Source organism: Arachis hypogaea, chromosome 19 (assembly GCF_003086295.3).
Source record: "Arachis hypogaea cultivar Tifrunner chromosome 19, arahy.Tifrunner.gnm2.J5K5, whole genome shotgun sequence".
In the NCBI taxonomy this organism is placed as follows: Eukaryota; Viridiplantae; Streptophyta; class Magnoliopsida; order Fabales; family Fabaceae; genus Arachis; species Arachis hypogaea.
In genome coordinates, this window is record NC_092054.1 from 150,214,054 (window position 1) to 150,239,244 (window position 25,191).

The following is a 25,191-nucleotide window of genomic DNA, read 5'->3' on the forward strand; positions in this document are numbered from 1 at the left end:
AAAATTGGTACAGAGACCTAAATAAAATAAAAAAAAATGTAGGGACCCAATTAAAAAAAAATTTAGTGCAAGGACTCAATTAAAAGAAAAAAAAAGTATAGGGACCTAATTAAAAATTTTGCGAAACTATAGGGACCAGCAGAATAATTAAACCTAAATATTATTACGTATCATGATCAAACTTATTATTTTAATTTATATTTTTTAATAAATTTAAAAATGATATATACTATTATTTATTAAAATTTTAAAAACATTTTATATAATTAAAAATTAAAAACACTTAAAACATTAATATGTATTCTTATATCAATAAAATATTAATATATTATTTTATTAAAAAATACTTATATATATATATATATATATATATTATGTTCGTGTATCTTACAAAAAACTAAAATTAATATATTTAAATATCTCGTATCTTGTTGTATTTTATATTTATGTCCCTATTTTATAGATTGTGAATAAGAAATGAATTTAGTATATGATGAAATTTGCTTAGATTATAGTTATAATAATTATAAATTTTTTATACCACTTAAAAATATTAAATTTAAGTTTTATTATTATTATTATTATTATTACCTTTTAAAATATTTAGACTTTTGTTTTAAAATAAAACATTATTAAATAATATAAAGAGATAACCTTAATTTTAGTGACAATAATATTTAAGTATTATCAAAATTTCATAACAATTATAAAATACACTATAGTAAATATGTTTAAATGGATATCTCTTGTTCTTCCCTCTCCTTCCGATCCCCCTCTCCAAGAGCCTTTATCTTTATACAATCTATATTTGATAGTGATCTTCATTATTATTATTATTATTATTATTATTATTATTATTATTATTATTATTATTATTATTACACTAATGAATATGTGTATTCAAATCAATCGAATAAAGTGGGATAAGTAAAAAAAAAAAAATTAGATCTTAACTACACTTTAATTTAAAACATTATATTTTTTAAAATTTATATAAGTTTTTTTAATATTTAAATTTTAATAAAATAATTTATTTAATTTATATATGTATTTAATAAATGTAGATATAAAATTTAAATATTTTCACAATTGCTATATTCTGTTGTGATTTACGTATTAAAATTGTTTCTTTACAAACTATTATTGTCTGTAACAGTTTATTTCACTCTATGCAGCAGTTATATATAAGTTTTGAAACCTCAACACCTTATAGTGGTTAATATAGAATAAATAGAGGATCGTAATATAATTATTTTAAAAATAGTATAATTGGATAATTTTGACTAATATTTTAAATTTGATTTACGATTTATTAATGTAAATAGAATTAATTGGATTCGATTTACTATTTATGCTTTAATAATTTTATGCTCTAAAAATTCCAAGTTTAAGTTAGAACAAAGCAATAAATTTTATACTTAATTTTACAAATTAAATAATAAGGTAACTAATATAGTATTTTAATTATTTTTCAAATTATATATTATATAAATATAGTTGGTCATTATATATTGTATAACTATTTATTATTTTTTATTTTAAAAATATTCAAGTTTTAACTTTTATACCATTTTAAAGAATTGTATTTTATATTAATTTTTTAACATAAAAAATTACGGTAATAATTTTTAAGATACTAATGAGCCAAATGATGATTTTTAATGAATTTTTAAAAATCGTTTAATGTTCATTTTTACATTCATAAGTTATAAAAATTTAGATTTTTTAAAATTTGAACTAAGACATGAAAGTTGAGTTTCTATTTTTATTTGTTTTTATTTTTTGATGTTTTATTTGGATTTATATAGGATTATTTTCTTATTGATATTTATGTTTTAAAGTTAATAACAATTAACTTAAAAGTAATAAATATCAATAATCTGTATCAATATTAAATCGAATTAACTAAATTCGATGAGTATAGGGAGACTATGTCATTTGAGCTATAACTTATTGGCTAAATTCGATTTACTATTGATATAGCATATATAGTAAATTAAATTCAAATGATTCGATTTACATTAAAAAATCGTAGCATAAATTTACTTTAGAACATGTATGTAAGTTTATCTATTTTAGCCTTTTAGAACATTAGTATTGTTGTCAAACTCGCGAATAAACTCGTACGAGTTTACGGGTTTAGATATGGAATCGAGTTGACTCGGGTATAGACTCGATCCTGAGTAAACTCGGCTAGACTCGGTCAAACTCACGAGTCTAGGACCGAGTTAGCGAGTTTGTGTTTTTCTTCATTTTTGCTCAAAGAAAGCGTCATTTTGAAAAAAAAAAAAAAAAAAAAAAACACATTTTCTATTAGGGTTACGATAACACTCCCAAAGAATGAAAGAAATCTCACTCACAACTCACTCATTTGCGTCGTTTCTCTCAAGTCTCACTTTCTCCATATTCTGCCGCAGTCGCCATTCCCCGTCGAACTGTCGTTGTTCGCCTGCGTCTGCTACCTCTGCTATGATTTGCGCCCTTGTCTTTGTGAATTTTACCTCTGTTGCACTCTACTCTGTATTTCTTCACATCTCCACTATCCGCAACTCTATCGTGCTATCACCATTCACGAGTTCGACTACTTCTCCTACAGTCCTATCTCTGCTCTGGTTCGCGCCGTCGTGAAGTTTATGACTCTTTGTCGTCGTCGTTTCGTGCTGCTACTATGCACCCTTACCACCACTGCTTGTTGCACCTTTGTCATCGATCCGTTGTTGCTGGGACTTTTCCCCTTCTTTGCTTCTGCATTCTCTATTTTTTGTATGGCTTTGTCCCTTCTTTGAGCCTTTGCTTCTTGATTTAGGTTTTCTTTTTGCTTTTTAAATTTTATTACTTCTAATTTTAGCTTATTACTTATCGTTTATATTAGATGGCCATATGGTTCACCCATTCATGGCTGTTAGTAATTAATTATTTTGATTAGAGTTAATTATATGTCGTAAACAGATTGTTAAAGTTATATTGAATGTTGAATTGTCAAATGTTTATTATTTTAGTCATGTAGAGTTAAAGATTTATATATATATATATTTTTTTTACTTTTAGTATTGCAGCTTTGGTAAATTACAGTGTTAGTATAATTTATAATTTGATTAATTTTTGGGTTTCTAATTTGATTATTTGATATTGTTCAATGTTCAATTAAAGATTTAGTATTACAGATTTAGAATTTTTAATTTTATCTGTTCTATGTTGTATTTGTATAAGAATAATTGTAGAAAATTTAAATGTGTATTTTAAAGTATTTGTTATAATGTGTGCTACTATTTTAATTTATTATATGCTTTAAGATTGATATTATTAATTTTAAAGGGTTAGAATTGAGTAATTATACATTATGTATGATATATATATAAAAACTTCATAATAAGTGAACTCGTACGAGTATACGAGTTAACTCACGAATCGAGTTTATATTAGCTCCACGAATTTACTTAGACTCACGAGTTTGACAACTTTAAACATTAGTGTAATATTATAGGTCATCTTAGTTTGTTTATGCCATTTATCAAATTTATATACACCGATTTTTTTAATATTATATTTATAGGCTAGGTTATATATATAATATTATGGAAGTGATAATTATATTTTATAAAAGTAAAAATATTATTTAAATGTAAAATTATTAAAGTATCAGAGAAATCAACATATGGTGTTACACATGAAGAAATATCGTAATTAAACTAGTATTTAGTAGTAGTAGTAGCGATAATAACACTTGAAACAATGTCATGTGATATGATATGAGATGATGATGATGGTGCATGAGAGAGTATACATACATACATACATACATGATGACGTGACAGAGAGCCTGTGAGGTGAGAGGAAAATATCATTGCCACGTATGCACTCAATCTAAGCTTGTGTTGTGAGAGCTCCTAAAGATCTTCTCTTTCATTCTCTCTCTCTCTCTCTCTCTCTCTCTCTCTGAAGCACAAAACTACCACCACCACCCCCATCCCTCCAGAATTTTTTTTTTCTTCCATAAAAATTTATTCCGGTTAAATTTTCGGGGGAAAAAACAAAGAAAACTTCCCCCTTTTTTTGTTTTGCTTCATCAGTTAATAGTTTTGTGAACCCTTCCAAATCAGCAAAGATAGTTCCTCAAAGAGATCGCATCCTTATAATAGAAATTATAAACTGCTCAGGTACATAGCTCTCTCCTTTTTCCCGTTATATTCTTTTTCTCCTTTTTGGAAATTTCAGCTGTCAATTTTTTTTTCGTTTTTTTTTTCGGATGATTTAGTTTGTGTACTTGTTTGGCTGTGTTCCTGGTGTTTGTGCTTTTACCTTAGTGGCCTTCCTCTTTTATTTTATTTTAAATTTTTATGCGGTGAATCTGAGTTGTTCATAGATATTAAGGCGCTGTCTCTGAATTTATTTTTTTTCATATTTTCTGTACTATTTTTTGAATAATTTGTTCTGTTTTACTGAGGTTTTATTTTATTTTATTTAAATTGATTTGAAGACTCTCTTGCATGTTTATAGTGAAAAGAAACTCAGAAATAAATTGTTAGTTTTAAAATTTGATACACATATAGAAACAGCTAAAATTTCTGAATTTAACAGCTATTAACAGTTTTCTGAGACCTACCTGGTTTCTGTCAAAAGCAAAATCACCCCTCCCCCCTCTTTCTGGAATATATTTAGTTGAATGAAAAATTTTCGGTGAAAGGATTGGATACTAAGGTAAAAAGTTGATGCTAAGCAGGGAATGCTGAATTACGATATCTTAATTCTTGATTGGTAGCATGTTTTGGCTGGATTGTGGATAATTGCTTTTGGTAATCAGTGGTAGAGAAGGGAACAACCTTCAAAGTTCATAGATGTCTTCTTCTTCAATGGCTGCTTCCAATGAAAGGTGGATCGACCGACTTCAATACTCCTCGTTGTTCTGGCCTCCCCCACCGGACGGTCAACAAAGAAAGGTATCATCTTACTGCTTTTTTCCTTTTCATTGCTTAATGTTTAATAGCTAATATTATTCTCTTAAAAAGATTTTTTTTAATTGTTCATTCTGAAGTAGATTGCACTATTTTGAAGTTCATAGGCACTTCAAATGGGTAGAGCCTCTGGAAATACCTCATAGTCTATCCAACATGTCTATATATGTGACTTTTGAAATACTTTATGCAAAAGTCAAACTTGATGATGATATAAAATGATTATGTAAATACAATATTACTGACAAGGAATCTATATTCATTTGTGTGTGTGTATGTATGCATGTATTACACATGTATGCAAATATGTATATATGTACGTGTGTATGTATGTATTGTAATAATTATTTTTTCGTTTGATGCTTCACTGTTTGTTATAAGGCTTATAGAATTAAAGCCGTTTGGGGAATTTAATTTCTCTATGAATATTCTTTGGGAAAGGTAGCAGATGTTTTATTAAGAGTAGAACTATAGAAGGATGATAGGTCAGTGGCATGATGGGATCATTCCATATGTGAAGAGATATAGTTTGATAACATTCTATTGAGCCGAATTTGGTTGCTAACTAAGAATTTTCAATCATGCACAAATTTTTGGTTTACAGCGTGTGTGACGGATGAGTGCTGATATTAGCCGAGGCATAGAGTGTTCTGTGTGGCACTGATGCAATATTCTTGTGAGAGCATAGAATGTAGGAAAGTTTGATATTTTCCATTAGATGTTAATGAAAAAAGCTTGGTAACTTGTAACTGTTACTGGTGTTCATAATTGTTTATTATGATTGATGATTTATCCGGAGTTTGACTTTAAAAATATTCCTGGGAAGCATCATATTGCAGTTGGATACTTTTATACTGTAGAAAATACTAGTATCTTATTTATTATTATTATTATTATTGAAAAACTATGTGTTTAATCTTATGAATCTTCTGGAAATTTCTAAAGTTGTTCCATTTTTTTCATAAATTATTTTCCGGAATTTTGTTGAAAGTGTAGAAATTACATATCCATAAAGTTTTTTGAAGTTGGATTAGGTAGGGTAGCTTCAAATTCAGGTTGAATCGGCAAGATTCCTGTAGGCTTAATTGGGAAGGCTGAACTTTTTTACTAGCAATTACAAAATATGTCCTAGTGGTAAGCCACAGATTCAACAGGTAATGGGTGAACAGTGTAATTTTATAACTTGAACACATCCATCCTTGTTTAGTTACTAGGATGCTGAAGCCTTGACACTAAATGTTGTGGCCAATTTACTAGTAACTGTGTTATTGAGCAATGCTAGGGTATGGAAAACCAAATAAATGTGTAATATTTAAAAGGACTTGATTTCTGTGAGGATTGACAATTGAAATGATTCCTAGTTGGAAAATACAGAAACAAGGATATTCAAGAACTTGATCTTGAAATGTCAACAACCTAAACGCCTTAAGTTCCTGGAAAATCCAAACAAAAGTTTCAAAACCATCTGTGTTAGGAGATAATCAATTCTAAAGAGATGTTAGATTCTTCAGTGTTGTATTATTTGACAACTTGGACTATAAGCATCTCAAATAAATTGAAATGATGCGGACTATAAATGAAACTAGATGTACGGATGCATCTCTATATTTTAATTTTGGCATGATACTACCTACAAGGCTACAAGTGTGGTACTCTGGGAAGCTTGGTGACTGTTTGATTAATCATCAGAGTTTGGAGCACATTCTCATAGGTCATTTCTGAGGGACTGTTTGAAGTCTTGTTATTTATGGTGGTGTATGATAGGATGCGCTTTGCTTGATCAGCCATACAACACCTACTAGGAAAAGACTTAATTGCAGTAGTTGTATCATTCTCAACTTCTTAATGGTAGCTTAACTAATCTTTGTTTTAGAGGGTTTTCTGTGCTGGATTTGAGAGGACTGCGGGCTTTGCTCACTTGATGTGAAGCTCCTGTTTTCTATTTGTATTTTATTTGATTATTTATTTATTTTGATTTTCTTTAGAGGGCACTTGTCCTGTCTACTTGCATTTCTTCTGTTGAAGAAAAAAGGTCCCAGAAATGGGATAATATGTTGATAACAGAATGATGCCAATGACTTGAATTCTTCAATTTAATTTCTCGGCAGTTTCTTTTATAACTTAATAGATTGTTATTTTTTGGCGTTATCTCCAAATTCACATGTAAAGAATTGTATAACTACCTTGCATTGTTTGCTAGAGCAGAAGCTTCTTGTAATTCTGCTTCCATGGTCTTATGACATTATTTTTGATTTTCCATAGGATCAAATTGCAGCATATGTTGAGTTCTTCATTCAATTTACATCAGAGCAATTTGCTGACGATATTGCTGAGGTATGAACAATGCACTTATGTTACAAATAAACCTCTTGAACTGAACTATACACTAGTTATTTTCATATATTCATTTTTTTTGTTGAAATATCTTTTTGACGAGAAATCCAATAGTTTCTATGAAAACTACTCATTGTTACATGTTAATTTGGCAGTTGATCCGTAACCGTTATCCATCACAGGAAATACTTCTCTTTGACGATGTTTTGGGTATTTATGCTCTATCCCATGTTAGTTTAATTTTTATTTATTTATTTATTTAATTTTTGATGGGCATGGTCATTTAATTCATGTTAGTCTCAGATTACAGTTAATTTACTTCTACTACATGTTAACTACTTTATGTATTTGCTTGTATGTCCAGCAACATTTGTTCTTCATCATCCAGAGCATGGGCATGCAGTTGTACTTCCAATTATTTCATGCATTATTGATGGCACGATAGTCTACTATAAGAGCAGCCCTCCATTCGCTTCGTTCATATCTTTAGTCTCCCCAAAGAGTGAGGTATAATTGCTTCATAATTTGATTTGTATGTAGAATTCAATTTCTTACTAAAGTCTTCTTGCTGTTTAATTCATCTTGCCTTTATTTATTTTTCGAATCTACTCTTGTTCTGTATTCTAGTTTCTTAATTACTAAATATGGCAGTTATTCAGCTTCAGTATTTGAAAAGAGTTTTACATTTGTGCTTTGCATATATTCGCAGAATGAATACTCAGAACAATGGGCTTTGGCGTGTGGTGAAATTTTGAGAATTTTAACTCATTACAATCGCCCAATATTCAAGACCGAAAGGCAATATGGTGAATCAGAAAGAAGCAGCAGTGGCAGCCATGCGACCACTAGTGACTCGGTTGATGGGAAGTCTGTTCAAAATTCTTTGATACAGCAAGAGAAAAAACCAATAAGGCCTCTGTCCCCATGGATTACTGATATATTGCTGGCTGCACCTGTAGGCATTAGAAGTGACTATTTCAGATGGTGAGTGTTCTTTTAAAAAAAGTCCGAAATATGCATAACGAGCTAGCAGCATATTATTTAGCCCATTGAATTCGGTAGATGATGTTAATCTTGTATGTATGTGTGCTTTAGCTAGTTCTAGGGGTTTCATGGTCCTGCTTGATTCAGCTTGAAGGTTTGACCTTAAAGTCAACCATATTTCTTGGTACACAAATTTCAGAAACCAAACTAAAACAAACACCAACTTTCAAACCAAGGAGTGCTTACGAAGATATGTATAGCTCACCACCATTAGGAGAACTTGAGAGTTGAACCCAAGTCATGGTCATATGTGAGCAAAAGACTGATCAGATGAACCAACCTATGTCAGTTGATCCCATTGCGCTTGCAACAATATTTATGTGTTGATCTACCTGCTATTTGAGGGAATGTTTGAAAGTTAGTTCGAGTGGAGTACCAATTGCCATTCTTAATCCTTTTATGTGAAGTTATACACTGCATTCAAAAGTTTTGTCAAGTAACCATGGGAAATTAAAATAAGTTTAGAACAGCAATTATTTCACTATAAGAACAATTTATTTAATATGTAACATATAAGAGGATGGGAATCCACTCCTAGAGCTATGTAACCAAGAGGAAAAACATCCTAGGTGTTGACTGGGCTAGGCCTTATCCTTGGGGACACGTTAGGAACTGTATCGTGTATGTTTTAACTGAGGCCAAGGGTCTGCAATTTCTTCTTTGTTCTACTTTATTAATTTGAACTATTTCCTGTTTACCATATTATCGTTATTCCTGGTACTAAGTACATTTTGCTGATGTCAATGGATCTTGCCATCTATGTTCACAGGTGCAGTGGTGTTATGGGTAAATATGCTGCAGGAGAACTCAAGCCCCCAACAACTGGTACATTGAATTCCAGTTATTTAATATAGAAGTTCTGTCAATGAAATTTATGCATCATAATATGTGCCTCATAACACGGATTAGGCATTGGCCTACATGTTCATGTTCATCTTCCCTGTTTTTATTTTATCTACACTATCACATCTACCACTTTCTCAGTTAATCCAAAATTGATAAGATCTTGTTGATCTATTAATTTTTCAAGACTATTCCTAAGTTAATGTTCTCATGCATGAATTTTCTCTTAGCTTCTTCACGTGGTTCCGGGAAGCATCCTCAACTTGTGCCTTCGACTCCAAGATGGGCTGTTGCCAATGGTGCCGGTGTTATATTAAGTGTTTGTGATGATGAAGTTGCTCGCTATGAGACTGCTACTTTAACAGCAGCTGCTGTCCCTGCCCTTTTGCTTCCTCCACCAACAACAGCTCTAGATGAGCATCTAGTTGCTGGATTACCAGCTCTAGAGCCATATGCACGCTTATTTCATAGGTTATTCTAGACTCAATACTTTTTGTGTTATTTACTTGTTCATAAAGTCATCTGCCTGCGTAAATGTATACACATGACTTTTGCAGATACTATGCCATTGCTACTCCAAGTGCTACACAGAGACTTCTTCTTGGACTCTTAGAAGCACCACCATCATGGGCCCCAGATGCACTTGATGCTGCTGTACAGCTTGTGGAGCTTCTTCGAGCTGCTGAAGATTATGCTTCAGGCATAAGGGTAATAAACTATAAAATCTTATAGCAAAATCACAAAATAATTTGTTGCTACATTAATGAAAACCTAAGTTAATATTTTGGCAAGTATGAGTAAGTTGCTTGATTTTTGGATCAAGAAGAAAAGTTGCACTCTTATTTCTAAAATAATTGTGTATTGTGATGTTTTCATTTGAAGAAACCTTGTGAAAGACTTAAAGCTAATTGGCTGATGAACTTTACTGTTCCTTTGATGCAGCTTCCTAGAAATTGGATGCATTTGCATTTCTTGCGTGCAATAGGGACTGCAATGTCCATGAGAGCAGGCATAGCTGCTGATGCCGCAGCAGCTTTGCTTTTTCGTGTACTTTCCCAGCCCGCATTACTTTTCCCACCTCTTAGGCAAGTTGATGGAGTAGAAGTCCAACATGAACCCTTGGGTGGTTATATCTCTTCCTACAAAAAGCAGGTTGTTAGTTTTTGTCAGTTACATATATTTTTTTCATTCTTATTTTGTAAACCACATCAGAAAAATTCTTTCCACATGCTGAAATTTATAAGTGTTGATCAGATAGAAGTTCCTGCAGCAGAAGCCTCCATGGAGGCTACTGCACAAGGCATCGCATCCATGCTGTGTGCACATGGCCCAGAGGTTGAATGGAGAATTTGCACCATTTGGGAAGCTGCTTATGGCCTGATTCCTACAAGTTCCTCAGCTGTTGATCTTCCAGAGATTATAGTTGCAACTCCACTACAACCTCCTATACTATCATGGAATTTATACATCCCCCTACTTAAGGTCCTCGAATACCTTCCACGCGGAAGCCCATCGGAGGCATGTCTTATGAAAATATTTGCTGCTACAGTGGAAGCTATTCTTCAGAGGACCTTTCCGTCTGACACCACTAGAGAACAAAACAGAAAATCAAAGTACCTCTTTGGAGTGGGGTCTGCCTCCAAAAACCTTGCTGTAGCAGAACTCCGCACGATGGTTCATTCACTTTTCTTAGAATCATGTGCTTCTGTTGAGCTCGCCTCACGCCTGCTTTTCGTAGTCTTAACTGTCTGCGTTAGTCATGAAGCACAATTCAGCGGAAGCAAGAGGCCGAGAGGTGAGGACAATTATTCAGCCGAGGAAATCATTGAGGACTTGCATGCTGTGTCTGAAATTCAGAAAGAAACTAGAAATAGGAAAATGAAGAAGCAAGGTCCTATAGCAGCATTTGATTCTTATGTTCTGGCTGCTGTTTGTGCTCTTGCCTGTGAGCTTCAATTGTTCCCTCTGATTTCACGGGGGAATAATCATTCAGATTCCAACAATGTAAAAGATATAGCCAAGCCTTTTAGAATAAATGGAACGTCACATGAGTTGCAGAACGGCGTAGACTCAGCTATACGCCATACTCACAGAATCTTAGCAATTTTGGAGGCTTTGTTTTCATTGAAGCCGTCATCAGTTGGCACTCCATGGAGTTACAGCTCAAATGAGATAGTCGCTGCAGCTATGGTTGCTGCACATGTCTCTGAACTATTTAGACGGTCCAAAGCTTGCATGCATGCTCTTTCTGTTCTGATTCGGTGCAAATGGGACAATGAAATTCACTCCAGAGCATCATCCTTGTATAATCTCATAGATATTCATAGCAAAGCCGTAGCGTCTATAGTTATCAAAGCAGAGCCATTAGAAGCTACGTTAATTCATGCACCTACTTGGAAGGACTCTGTTGTTTCTCTTGGTAGTAAAAGACACAATCAGTGTGAAAGTAGTAGCTGCTTTGACCCTAGGCAAACATCTATTACTACTTTGGAAGATTCGGGTCCATCAAAACTTAACCGCAAATCTGATAAAACTTCTTGTTCAAATGAAGCATCAGGAGGGTGTACCTTAGGTAAAGGTGTCACAGGTTTTCCATTGGATGCTTCTGATCTCGCCAACTTTCTTACAATGGACAGACATATAGGATTGAGTTGCAATGCACAAATTTTCCTCAGATCCATGCTGGCAGAGAAACAAGAATTATGCTTCTCTGTTGTTTCACTACTATGGCACAAGTTGATTGCTTCCCCTGAAACTCAACCTTGTGCAGAAAGCACTTCTGCCCAACAGGGCTGGAGGCAGGTACAAGTGCACAAATTGTACATTACAAACTGTGTTATCCTTTTTTCTTTATGTTTTTGGTGATTCTTTTAAATTGACCTAGAGTTCTGAAACCAAACTTTTGTTGATATAACAATTATGATTTTGTTAATCATGGGGAGATAGACTTTTTAAAAGGAGAAAAAGATTATTGAAAATGAGACAAAGACAATACCCCAATAAGAGACATTAAAAAGCTTTTTATAGTCGATTCAGATAGCAAGATATGTCATTAATTTCCTTAGTGCTGCTAAAAAGGATCATTACTGGGTTTTATTTTATTTATTTATTTATTTTTTATGTAGGTTGTTGATGCATTATGCAATGTTGTATCAGCGTCACCAACAAAAGCAGCAACAGCAGTTGTTCTTCAGGTCCAAATTTCGCCTTATTACCTTTAATTTATTTAATCATAATTTAAAAGAATGAGTATATAATTGACAAGAAGAATTAAGAATTACTTTTAGAATTGCCTCATAATGCCTATGAAGTTCAAATATCTGATGCTGAAGATCTCACCTATACTTTCTTTATCAGTTGTCTTTTTCTGTATTATCTTTGTTTCGAAAATTTCATCTGTTTAGTCACTTTCTGCGGCTTGTTGCTTGTCAGGCGGAGAGGGAATTGCAGCCATGGATTGCCAAGGATGATGATCTGGGTCAGAAGATGTGGAGAGTCAATCAGCGGATCGTGAAATTGATAGTGGAGCTAATGAGGAATCATGATAGTGCAGAGTCATTGGTAATTTTGGCAAGTGCGTCAGATTTGCTGCTACGAGCCACAGATGGTATGCTGGTTGATGGAGAAGCTTGTACTTTACCACAGCTGGAGGTAGCATTTTACAACATTAGCTTTTCTTTGATTTTGAAGTTCAATTCAGTTACTAGTGAAACTAGTTGCTTTACTAACAAGTTAAAAAGCAATAGACTCAGTTCCTGGTCACATGATGGTGGAAAATTATAATCACAGGAATTTTCTTCTATTAGATTATATTATTTATTGTCATTGAATTCTATGTTAACTCTTTAAATCCATTCAAATTAGCTATGCCAAAAAACTTATTTGATTATTGTCATCAAGTCGTACACATGACAGCATCTGATTAGTTGATATTGTAAAATTCTATACACTGATTGCATATCAAGATATTTGTCATGGTTGTTCGGTGTGAAAACAGTCTCTCTGTATACATGATACATGATAGAACTCAACGGAGTCATTTGACCATGTAGCCAACCCCACCTAGTGGGACAAGGCTTTGTTGTTGTTGTTGTTCGGTGTGAAAACATAAGTCAATGCACACATTCATCCTGTGACCGATTAACATTTAGCACCAACTTCTGGCACTTTGAAGGATGGATTTGGCATTTCCTATGTTTTTACTGATATTAGTATCTCAAATTCTCAATATTTGATAATGATGACCAGCTGCTGGAAGTAACAGCTAGAGCAGTACAGCCTGTGCTCGAGTTGGGTGAATCTGGATTGGCAGTGGCGGATGGCCTTTCAAACCTGTTAAAGGTAACCAAACATCTTTTTCTAACTTGGCTAACATATGGTTAATGAAATTATGGCATTAACATGAATATGAATTTCTAACTTGTTTTATGTGCTTTATTAGTTATTCTATAGATTGTTTACTGATCTCTGTGTGAATATACCACATGTAGTGCCGCCTATCAGCCACTGTTAGATGCCTCTCCCATCCAAGTGCACATGTCCGTGCGCTGAGCATTTCGGTTCTTCGGGACATCTTGCATACAGGCTCGATCAGATCTGGTCCTAAACCGCCGCAAATAAACGGCATCCCCGACCCCTCTTATCCATACTTCAATTTGGATGTCACTGACTGGCAAGCTGACATAGAAAAATGCTTGACATGGGAAGCTCACAGTGGACTTTCGAATGAGTTGTCTATAAAGTATCTCAATACCGCAGCAAAAGAATTAGGCTGTACCATTACCATATGAACATGAAAAGTGAAAGTGAAATCATGTAAAACCATCTTAGTCTATGACAATTTTTTGCCTAGACTTTGTTATAGAAACAGATGTCATTTATGCTTTTGGAACTAACGGGGTTGCAAAATAAGTAACATCATGTGCTAGTCCTGTTAAAAATGCCACAGTCCTGATTCCAGTTTGGTTATACAGAAAAGAAAAGCTAATTTTGTATTATGCTTTAATGTGCTGTTTCTGAACCTGGATCAGAAGTTCTCACAGTGGACTGCATGCTAATGATTGTGCTTATGCTCTCGGTAGAAGAAATTTGTACATTAACTAAAAACCACTTTTTAATCCTTGTCTTATGTTGTATGTGTTGCTTATGTTGATTTGGCTTGTAATGACATTTAAATCTAACTGTATGATGAGTCTGTGTTCAGCTGGTTTACTTTTAATCTATCTATAAAGTTGTGTGACATTTAATCTTTGGCATCATCACTTTGGTTTTTTTTACGTTTTAATATAGCAACAACATTTATACGGTATTCCAACAAGACACAATTTTCTCATGAAACATTAAGGAACTAATATGCCTAGTGAATTGACTTAGAAGTTGCAACTCGTTTTTAAGAGAACACTGTGAGGTATTGGTAGCTTGTTTGGAAATTATTTAATATGAGAAAAAAATTCTATTTTTTTTAACGAAAGAATTTATTTTTATTTGAAACTCAATTCTATAATTTTGGAATGATTATAATATATTAATAGAATGAAATTCAATTTTTGATATTTGACATATTAAATTTGAAGCGTGTGAGAATTGATTTGGAAATCTGTTACAAATGAAGAAAAAATGAGAATTGAAATTCTGACAGCAATTTAAATCATTAATTTTTAACTATTCTAAAGTAAGAAAAAGAATTTAACTCAAATGAATTTTAATTCCTAGCATTCTAATCGAGCTGTTTTAACCTACCGTTGCTTCCTTCAAAATAAGTATTGATTTTTCGTACAAATAATATACTTTTTTTAAAAGAAGAAGTGAAATAGCATTTCAATTTTTCAATAAAAACAAATACGTCCTTTTTTTTTTTTTGGTCTAGAAACAAACACGTCTTAAGATAGATAGCGAAGCATGTAGTATGTTAAACAGATTTTTGTGGACATACATGGAAAAGTCTTAGATTTTTGGGTTAACTATCCCTATTTAACCCATCCAAGTGCCAACAAACTAACAAGCAATTAGTATTCGTAGAATCGTAGTCAATGATAAATACCCAATAAAACAAGTGATTTTTATTAAGAGATTCTAATTAGGCACTTACTCTAATAAAAATATTAAAAGTATCTTTTCGTGAATATATTGTCTAGCTATATTTTAAAAGCGCGATTTATAAGAAAAGAATAACGATTTTAAAAAAATAATTATGCTTTTAAATAAAGATAATACTTTTATAACATGCTAAAATGACAAAATCAAAGCTAATAATATATCATCCAATAGTCAAAAGAAAATATTTTCATATGAAAATAATTATAGAATATTTATTAGAATATTCACCTTCTATTTGTTGTCTTTACTGTTTTATTTATTCTTTTACAAAATTCTAAAAATAAAAAACGTAAACTAAATGCAATTTTGTTTTCATGGTACCAAACCCACCTTAGTGTTTGTCTGAAATGATAGATACCTAATGAAAAAAGTGGTTACTTTTATTTTGTTTTTGGTTAAGCCCAAAGGACTTAAAGCCCAAGATATACGAAACGCTGTCGTAGTAAGCACATTGAGGGGCAAACTTGTCATTCAAATCATAGTTCACCCTGTACAGTGAACAAAACCCTGAGCGCAGCACACTATATAAGATCGCATTTCACTCCCAAACCCTAGAATCTCTGCATCTTCAATCGCCCAAGAGTTTCAGCTTCGGCGCCATCAATCCTTCACTCTCTCCCAACTCATTCTTCATCCAAAATGGTGCGTTCCCTCTCTCTCTCTCTCTCTCTCTCTCTCTCTCTCTCTCTCTCTCTCTCGTGTGCGGTGATTGTTCCGCTGATTTGAAATAAAGATGCAATTTTTATTTAGCTGCTGTAGTTTCGTAACTGTTACTTGTCTCTTCATATTCGAATCCCTTTTTGTTGGTTTCCGACATTTTGTTTTGGCTCCGGTATTGTAGTCTCTGGTGGCGAACGAGGATTTCCAACACATTCTTCGTGTTCTGAACACAAACGTAGATGGGAAGCAGAAAATTATGTTTGCTATGACCTCCATCAAAGGTATCGGAAGGCGATTTGCTAACATCTGTTGTAAGAAGGCCGATATCGACATGAACAAGAGGTACCTTACCTTCCTCCTTTTATGTTGGACAAAGAAATAATTTATGGTTTATAAATAACAACTCAACAGGTCTTGTATATGTATATGATATCATAAGATAAGTTGTGGCATTAGTTATCTTACTAATGATTGAAATTATAGACTATAGACATTAGGATATAAGGCCAAATTATCTGATAGGGTATGGTTTTTGTTGCCTGTGATGATGGTTTGGGCAGAGCTGGTGAACTGAGTGCTGCTGAGCTTGATAATCTGATGACTGTGGTTGCCAACCCAAGGCAATTCAAGATCCCAGATTGGTTCCTCAACAGGAAGAAGGACTACAAGGATGGCAAGTACTCCCAGGTTGTGTCCAACGCTCTCGACATGAAGCTCAGGGATGACTTGGAGAGACTCAAGAAAATCAGGTCTCACTCAACTCTAAATGAATTTTTATTTAGAATTGTTGAATTGTTTTGTCCTGTTTGTTCCAACTAATTTGGAATGAATTTGCTCGCTGTCTCTGTCTCTTTTCGCATATATAGTTTATAAGACATGGGTGACATACTTGTCTTAATCTTTATGAAGTTCATCTCTTTAAATTAAATTAGGTCACTCGCTTTTGTTGATTGTATATTTTGGTTTAGCTATCAATCATGATGTGATCTATAAAATTGATAGTTTTTGTTACAATTACAACAGTGCAGTTTATATTTCAAGTTAGGGTAATGCTAAGGTGAAGAGTGAAGATTGCTTTTTTTTTTCAGAATAGGAAAAATTCACCAATAAAAATTTATCATGTGTAATGCCCATGTTCATTCTAAATTTAGGAAAAATCTTCACTCTTCACCCAATTCTACTCTTCACCAAAGAAATTACTGTCAAGTTAATATGTTCTGATATTTTATTATATAATACCTGTGTTATTTTTTCGCCTTCATTTCGTTTATCACGTTATATGCAGCATAATCAATCACTGGTGAATTTATGCTTTATGCATTGGTTAGTTTTAAAGTTCTAACAGCTTTATCGTCCCACATTGACACTACTATGCAGAAATCACCGTGGTTTGAGGCACTACTGGGGCCTCCGAGTTCGTGGCCAACACACCAAGACCACTGGCCGTAGGGGAAAGACTGTTGGTGTATCCAAGAAGCGTTAAACTGTTATATTTTGGTTTTTGGAAATTAGATATTGTTGAAGAGGCAGACATATGTTTTACACACCGATGCCGTTTTTTGGTTATATGCTCTCTCTTGACAATTTCAATTTTGTTGGTTATTTGTTTTAAGCTTCCATTTAGTTGAATTATGATGATATTTTAAGATTTATCAGACTTCCGATCCAATAGTATTAAGTTGCGTTTTAACAGAAAGTTGGCCTAACAAAATACTTTCAAATGATTATCGATTAGTAACAGCAGTGAAGCCAAAATTACGATGGGATATATTTTACCTGAGCAAATGAGTTCTTTACTTTTTATTATTATTGTTATGCTTGGTTTTTCTTATACGAGTGTTATGTATTATATTGCATTCACAATTGAAAATGAAGAGAATTAACCGAAGAAGGATTATTTGGATTTTGCCTCGGGAGGGAAATATGAAGACAGAAAGAGGAAATTTGAGACCGACATATAAAAGCAATTGTCTCAAATTTAAGTTACAAAAAAAGACCTTTGTTATTTTCACCTTGTAACTTTTTCTTAACCACGGTTCTTCCTTCAAATAAAAACTGGAATTGTTCATCTTCATGATTCTGTGTTTTTCGTCCTTATCTTTTTCACTAGGCCATGGTTGGAAATTATTGCTAGGTAGGGAAGGCAATGGTTTCAGCTTTTGCAAGTCATCTAGTTTTTGATACAGCAGCACCATTAAGGTTTTGGTGGTGTGCCCTAGTGTCTGCGTTGGGTGGGTGCCGTTGGAGGTGACAGCATTGCAGGGAAAACAAACAGAGATTGTCTTGTTTTGAGGCCCTGTTGTCTTTGTTATCGTTGGCATGGAAGGAGGAGAAACAGGTGCCGTGGGGGAGGGTGAAGGCGGCAACAACAGAAAGGAGGGCGAGGGAGAGAAGGGAGTGATGATAGTTTTGGAAAAAGAAAAAAATATTACCTGACTTCAAAAATTATCTTAGTCCTAAGTGAACAAGAATTTTGGCTAAATTTTAATTTTCTGTCTATACGCCCAAATACGATTTCTTCCCCAAATTTCTGTTTCTATCTCTCTGTTTTTGTCTCATAACAACAGAACCTAAAGTGTTGGGCAAATGACGAGGGTATTTAATCTATTGACAGCATTGGATAGGAATGGAAGAACCAAACATACCCTTCAACTCTCTCTAAACTGAGGCTTCAAAAGGAATTTATTAGCTAAACCGAATAATAAATATTTTTTCCATCATGGCAGGGAACCTGCACCTACCAGGAAATATCCACCGAGACCAAAACTAAGAAATTTCAAAGAATTACAAAAATGGGGCTGAAATAATTTAGAACCCCTGGGGGTTCTGATTTCAAATAAAAAAATTCTTTCCAAGGACCTAACTATCTATATTTCTCTTTCTTTTTCTTTCTTTCTTGGTGAGCTCAGGTTTCACCAACGAAATCACAATCATGGTATCATCGTGGTTCTGTTTTGTTGGTGGGGAGAGCGTGGCTCCATCGCTCCTTTCCACCGGGCTTGGATGAGGCATTGCCGTACCATATCATTCCGAACACGGCAATCCCCATTCCTAGAACCACATGGAGATTGAGATCATCCCTACCAAAGAATAAGAATCCCATCACTAGAACAAGTATTGTCTTCATGTGTCCTAGTACTTGGAACGACACAGCAGTGAATCTCCCAATGCAGATGAATTGGCTGAGGTTTGTGCCAACTGCTATGGTGCATGACAGAACTATGAACATCTGCCAAAATCAACATCAGAATTGAGATGCTCAGTTAGGATCAATTTCTTATTCATCCAAAAATGACAGCAGATTATGACAAGAAACTAATAGAGTTGGCTCCATTGATTCAATTTAAATCACAGATTATGGGAAGAAGGAAAGGATTTAATTTATACACATTGTCAGTGTAAAAATTATACACAGAAATTCAATCATTAGCAGTTGAGTTATATACATACACTTGATGGAGAAATCAATGACTTAACAGATCAAGTCATTCATCATAATATGCTCTTATCTACATATCCATAGATTGAGATAACTTTTTGTGATGCAGTACTTACCAAGGAGCCAAAGTTGAAAGCATACTTGTCAATTCTGTTGTTTGTCAACCAATAATCTAGGAAAGGGCCTATCAACAGTAGTGTTCCAGCCTGAGCAGGTGCTGTGTGTCCTAAAAGGTTGAAAGAACTTAGCGAATATTTCCGTTGAAGATAATGAACGTACTGCACATAAAGGATTTGAGAAACACCCACATCAGTAACATTTTTATAAATAGCATAATTTCTAAAAGCATAATTTATAAGACTACATTAGTTCGCTTCATAGTGTGTAGTGTGTATGCATTCGTAATGAATATATTATGATTGAATCATGCCATTTCAGTTGAACAGATGTAATGCATCACATGAAGAGGAATGTCACACTTACATACTGTTGCAGAGCAGTGCTCCATACTGCTATAGAGGCAGCAATGAATCCTCTTGAATTAACGCTCACATCAGTTACGGTGCAAACAGAGACACCAATAAGGACAACAAGTATGCTCAGTTTCGTGTCTCTTGAATACCGAATCTTGTCGAAAACAATTTCAAATAGGCAGGATACAGGGATCATGCTCAACTTAGCAATCTGCCAATGGTGAAATGGTAAAATTAAATTACAAACTCTATTTATTGATAGACCAATAGCTAAATAACATCCCAACTCACTTGGTAGAATCCCACTGAGTTCAACATTAGGCTCACATTCATTCCAACAATAGAGAAGTTAGCAAAGAACACAAATTTTAGAAGTTCAAACAATGGCAAGTGAGACGGCTGGACATATCCTAGCATCTTTAATGCGGTTGTCATCAAAGTTGTCGTAGCGAAATGAAGACCTGTTAATGTTGTAGCTGCGGGAAGTATAGCCAAATGTTATTAAGAGAATCCAAGAAACTAATACTAAATCCTTATATGGTATTGGTATATCAAACAGAGTTTACCTTCCATGCATTGTTCAAATTATCAGTGCATAGAAATTAAACTTTTTCAAAGGGGAAAGACAACACAAAGAGCAATAACAGAAATGTCAGGTAAAACTGGAAAAGGGATTTTACCAAAACTGAAGCCATAAGTGACCATCAAAGCTTTGTTGACAATTATAACACCAACAGAGGTGACAACATTGAACACCCATGCAGCTGCATCCACTGCAGCCTTCTTTTCAGCCTTGGTAGCTGTAGCCATGTTCTTTTTCGAGTTTTCGCAATTTAACACCAATATTTTCTAATTAGCCTCCATAGTGTTCCATACACAGTGAAATGATGTGCAGAATTCAATCCATTTGAACAAAGAAATAAGCCTGGAAAAATGGAAGATCACGAAATCTTAACATTTGAGGGTGCAAAAAAGATGAACACTATGATTAAAACAATCAATAGCTTTCTAAACAAAACCAATACAATTCTACGCCAAAAGAATTCCAATTCCAATTGCAGCTTGGAATTTCTGGGCGATTACTATGTTACACCAAAAAAATAAAAAAAATTAAAAAAAAAATCTGGATTTAACAATCGTATTATCCTAATTCATTACGAACAAACAGATCCAAATCGGTTCCCAGATCCAGAAGCGTATCGTTGAAAATTAATTAATAAGAAATGAGAAAGTGATAAGATTGAATTGAGTTTTTGTGGATTAAGAAGAAGCAAACCGTGAATGGCATTGGAGCATTGAGATATAGGAACACGCTATTGCTAAGCAGCGAAGAAGAGAAGAATCTGCATGGCGTGAATGGAATGTTATCTTAAGATTAAGAAAGAAGAAGCCAAGGTTCATATGTTTATGCTCTCTACTAACTAGAAAGATTTATTATCATTATTATTAAAAATACAATTACTACATTATACAGTTTTGACGGGTTAATGTTTTCCTTCATCAAATTCATCTGCTACCATAAAAGAAAAATTTGCGATAATTTTACTCGGAAGAAAAAATAAATATAAGTGTGGAGTGTTTATAAGAAACTAAAGACATATTAATTGAAGTAACATCTGTATTTTTATTATGAGTGTTAAAATCGAGGTAACTGATCAAATTAGTTGCTAAAAATTTGATTACTTTTTAAATTAATTATTTAAAAATTATAAATTAATTATTTTTGTTATTTTGTCATTTAATTAATAATTTTTGTTGATGATATAAAATGTTAACTCGCACACATGATATTCAATAAGAAAAGTCTAGGGCCAGCAACTTTATTAAATTCTGGCCAGCATGTAATCAGCAAAGAAAAGTGAGCCATTGGATGAAATTTCACATTATTAAAATCATCATTGATGGCTATTTGATGACTACAAATCACAAAAATTACTGTTCTCCTAACATTCCTCAATTCAATATATTTAATTAGATGTTGAATAAATATACGTATGAAAATATATCGATTTAGTCTATTTTTTCAATTATACAAACCATAATGCTAATATAACCTATCGTCACTAAATTAATAAATTTTTATAAATATATTTATTTAATGTCTAATTAGATATGGGTAACATATATTGATGCGAATTATTTATAAAAAATAGTACGATTTGGTGTTTATAAGTATATGGATTAAATATTACTCTAAACAAATTTTTATTTAATTAAAAAAATAAAAATCTAACTTAACAACTTTTGATTTTAATTTTTGTTTTAAAAAAACTCACTAACTTATTTTTTATTTAAATTAAAAAAGATTCACCGAATAATTTTTTATTTTTCTTTTAAAAAAATCTCACTCAATTATTGTTTTATAATTTTATTCTAATATTTTGATAAAATTCTAAAAAATCCAATATTTTCTAGTTTTACAAAAAAATCCCATATATGAAAAAAAATTTTACCTAAAATTACAAACTAGTTCATAAATTTCTTTTTATTGCCATTTTAATTTTTTTTAAGAATATTTAACTTTTTTAGAGTACTTTGGTAGGTTTACTTTCTATAGAGTTAAGAAAAAGAAAGGCATTAAAACTTTTTTTTATGTATTTTTTAATAGTTAAATTAGTTGTTGAAATATAAAACGTTCTCCAAATTCGTTTGTTAAAGATTTATCAATTAAATTAATTATTTAAAATTATAAATTAATTATATTTGTCATTCAATTATTCAATTAATAATTTTTGTCAATGATTGATTATGTGAAATGTTAATTAATAGTATACATGACACCTAATATATATAATTGAAAGCTGACCAAATATATTTTGAAAATTTATCAATTTAGCTAACATATCATATTGGAAATAGGGTTCATGTAGTTAAAAAAAAGAATTAAATTAATATATTTTCATAAACATATTTAGTCAATATTTAATTAAGGGCAAATAACTTATTTAAGTCAAGGGGATGAAAAAATTACATGAATCAGCCAAATCAAAAATTGGTTCATGAATTAATCAGTCCACATTTCTATATAGTTCGAATCACCCTAATTCAATTTTTATTTCCATGTAATTCGAATTATACATATGCACACACCCACTAATTCGAATAAAACTGATTCGAATTACACTCATACTAATTCGAATCAGGGTGATTCGAATTACACACGTGTACATAGTAATTCGAATTGGACAAATTCGAATTACTCAATTTAAAAAAATTATTAAAAAATTTAAAAATATATATTTCTCGAGTAATAATTTAAAAAAAATTATTAAAAAAAATTACAAAAAAAATTAATAATTTAAAATTAAAAAAAATATATATTTTATTTCATACATTAAAAAAAGCTAACAAAATATTTAATTACAAGACTTCTTTAAAATATTAATGAGTTATCAATTCGAATTCCATACAATATTCTTTTGTCCATTTTTAATAGCTCATGAAAATTTTTTAATAAAATTTTTTAATAAATTTATTTAAATTATTATACAAAAAATATTTTATTTTATGTAAAATAATTTTAAAAAAATGGCTTAAAATATGTTAGGAGTACTATAAAAATTTGTAATGTTCTAAATTTCTAATGACTTAGGTAAATACATGCATGTACTCAAATTTTAAATAAAATACTCCACATAGTCAATAATAATTTAGAAATTAAAAAAATATTTTATTCCATACAAAATAATTTAAAAATATATTTTATTTCATACAAAATAATTTTAAAAAATGGCTTAAAAAATGTTATGAGTACTATAAAAATTTGTAATATTCTAGTGATTTAGGTAAATACATGATAAAAATATATTTTCTTTAATTTTTAAATTATTATTGACTATATAGAGTATTTCTTTAATGTCCTAAGTCATTAGGACATTACAAATTTTTATAGTACTCATAATATATTTTAAGCCCTTTTTAAAATTATTTTGTATAGAATAAAATATTTTTTTGTGGTATAATTTAAATAAATTTATTAAAAAATATTCATGAGCAGAAGAGTATTGTATAGAATTTGAATTGCTCACCATATAATTCGAATCAGAGTGATTCGAACTTCCCCATGCATAATTCGAATCATGTAATATCTCACCATATAATTTAAATAAATTTATTAAAAAATATTCGTGAGCTATTAAAAATGGGCAAAAGAGTATTGTATGGAATTCGAATTGATAGCTCATTAATATTTTAAAAAAAATCTTGTAATTAAATATTTTGTTAGCTTTTTTTTAATGTATGAAATAAAATATATATTTTTTAATTTTTAAATTATTAATTTTTTTAATAAATTTTTTTATTAAATTTTTTTAAATTATTACTCACGAAATATATATTTTAAAATTTTTTAATAATTTTTTTAAATTGAGTAATTTGAATCTGCCCAATTCGAATTATTATGTGCACGTGTGTGTAATTCGAATCATCCTGATTCGAATTAGTGTGTGCGTGTGTAGGTAATTAGAATCAGTATGATTCAAATTACATGGAAATGAAGTTCGAATTAGGTGATTCGAACTATATATAAATGTGGATTGGTAGATTCATGAACCAATTTTTTTATTTGGCTGATTCATGTAATTTTTTTATCCCCTTAACTTCAAATTAGATATGTTAAGTATTATGTATGTTGTCAATCAACGTTTTACAACATTATTCATTCATGAAAATTATTAATAGAGTGACTAAAGAACAAATATAATTAATTTTTATAATGAATTAATTTAATTAAAAAAAAAAATCTTTGAGCACGAATTTAAAAAATACTTTATCTTTTAAGAACTAATTTGGTTATTAACTGCTACACATCTAAGTAATATTGTCATCCAAGTCCAACCAACTAGATTTAATACTAACAAAAATCACTCTCATTAAAAATAGCGTGATTACACGCGTCATACATAGTTCTTCCAACCAAGTCATTTATGTTCACGTGTGGGACTTTACGTTATTGTCGTCGTCTTCTTCTTCGCGTTCCTCCTCCTCCTTGGATGTTTTCTCGTCATCGTCATTTTTTTGTTGCTGTTATTATTGCAGTAGAATGTGAAGAGAAAGAGTTTTGAATTGTGCAGGACAACAAGTCTAAATGCACCTTAATTTACTTAAAAATGAACCGAAATTATAGAATGATTGCGACATAATTAACTCAGAAATGAAACAAAATTTATCATAATGATTGTGACACATAAACTCAATTAAAAAACAAGCACACAAATAAGACTGAATTATGAACAAAAATACATTTAAAATCAATTTTAGATCAGATAACGTCATTAACATGGCAAAAATTTAATAATAACAATAACGACGATAACGATAACGACAAAAAAAAAAGAAAAAAAAATTGTTA

General features: G+C 31.7%; 3 protein-coding genes across 8 annotated transcripts; 2 read left to right on the forward strand and 1 right to left on the reverse strand.

Annotated features, from left to right (window-relative positions):
- The first annotated feature begins 3,726 nt into the window (after positions 1-3,726).
- LOC112776713 (protein GIGANTEA) lies at positions 3,727-14,431 on the forward strand. Of its 6 annotated transcripts, none has more exons than XM_025820945.3 (15): positions 3,727-4,157; positions 4,721-4,937; positions 7,215-7,286; positions 7,442-7,496; positions 7,651-7,793; positions 7,996-8,270; positions 9,100-9,155; positions 9,404-9,644; positions 9,731-9,881; positions 10,116-10,325; positions 10,428-11,975; positions 12,299-12,367; positions 12,606-12,824; positions 13,422-13,514; positions 13,664-14,431. In XM_025820945.3, exons 2-15 carry the CDS (start codon positions 4,836-4,838, stop codon positions 13,961-13,963), a joined length of 3,534 nt encoding a protein of 1,177 aa, XP_025676730.1. In that variant the 5' UTR covers positions 3,727-4,157; positions 4,721-4,835; the 3' UTR covers positions 13,964-14,431. The 6 variants fall into 6 exon arrangements, with proteins under 6 accessions (XP_025676730.1, XP_025676732.1, XP_025676733.1 ...); XM_025820947.3 differs by having other exon boundaries at positions 4,760-4,937; XM_025820948.3 differs by having other exon boundaries at positions 4,802-4,937.
- A 588-nt stretch (positions 14,432-15,019) lies between these two features.
- On the forward strand, positions 15,020-17,625 carry LOC112776715 (small ribosomal subunit protein uS13z/uS13y/uS13x). Its single transcript, XM_025820950.3, has 4 exons — positions 15,020-15,911; positions 16,111-16,271; positions 16,490-16,678; positions 17,307-17,625. Exons 1-4 carry the CDS (start codon positions 15,909-15,911, stop codon positions 17,410-17,412), a joined length of 459 nt encoding a protein of 152 aa, XP_025676735.1. The 5' UTR covers positions 15,020-15,908; the 3' UTR covers positions 17,413-17,625.
- Positions 17,626-18,593: 968 nt separating this feature from the next.
- LOC112776714 (UDP-rhamnose/UDP-galactose transporter 6) lies at positions 18,594-21,438 on the reverse strand. The gene is made up of 6 exons (XM_025820949.3): positions 21,118-21,438; positions 20,522-20,766; positions 20,133-20,317; positions 19,852-20,052; positions 19,485-19,646; positions 18,594-19,158 (listed from the first exon to the last, which is right to left on the reverse strand). Exons 2-6 carry the CDS (start codon positions 20,649-20,651, stop codon positions 18,868-18,870), a joined length of 969 nt encoding a protein of 322 aa, XP_025676734.1. The 5' UTR covers positions 20,652-20,766; positions 21,118-21,438; the 3' UTR covers positions 18,594-18,867.
- Positions 21,439-25,191: the final 3,753 nt, after the last annotated feature.

Bases quoted from the DNA above. Each gene is read 5' to 3' on its own strand.
- LOC112776713 (XM_025820945.3), top strand. From the start codon at position 4,836: ATGTCTTCTTCTTCAATGGCTGCTTCCAATGAAAGGTGGATCGACCGA. The intron at 7,794-7,995 runs GTATAATTGCTT...ATATATTCGCAG, and splicing joins TAGTCTCCCCAAAGAGTGAG to AATGAATACTCAGAACAATG. The intron at 13,515-13,663 runs GTAACCAAACAT...TACCACATGTAG, and splicing joins GCCTTTCAAACCTGTTAAAG to TGCCGCCTATCAGCCACTGT.
- LOC112776715 (XM_025820950.3), top strand. The intron at 16,272-16,489 runs GTACCTTACCTT...TGGTTTGGGCAG, and splicing joins GATATCGACATGAACAAGAG to AGCTGGTGAACTGAGTGCTG. The intron at 16,679-17,306 runs GTCTCACTCAAC...ACTACTATGCAG, and splicing joins GAGAGACTCAAGAAAATCAG to AAATCACCGTGGTTTGAGGC.
- LOC112776714 (XM_025820949.3), bottom strand. From the start codon at position 20,651: ATGGCTACAGCTACCAAGGCTGAAAAGAAGGCTGCAGTGGATGCAGCT. The intron at 20,318-20,521 runs GTAAAATCCCTT...TACTTCCCGCAG, and splicing joins CACTTATGGCTTCAGTTTTG to CTACAACATTAACAGGTCTT. The intron at 20,053-20,132 runs GTGAGTTGGGAT...CACCATTGGCAG, and splicing joins ACTCAGTGGGATTCTACCAA to ATTGCTAAGTTGAGCATGAT.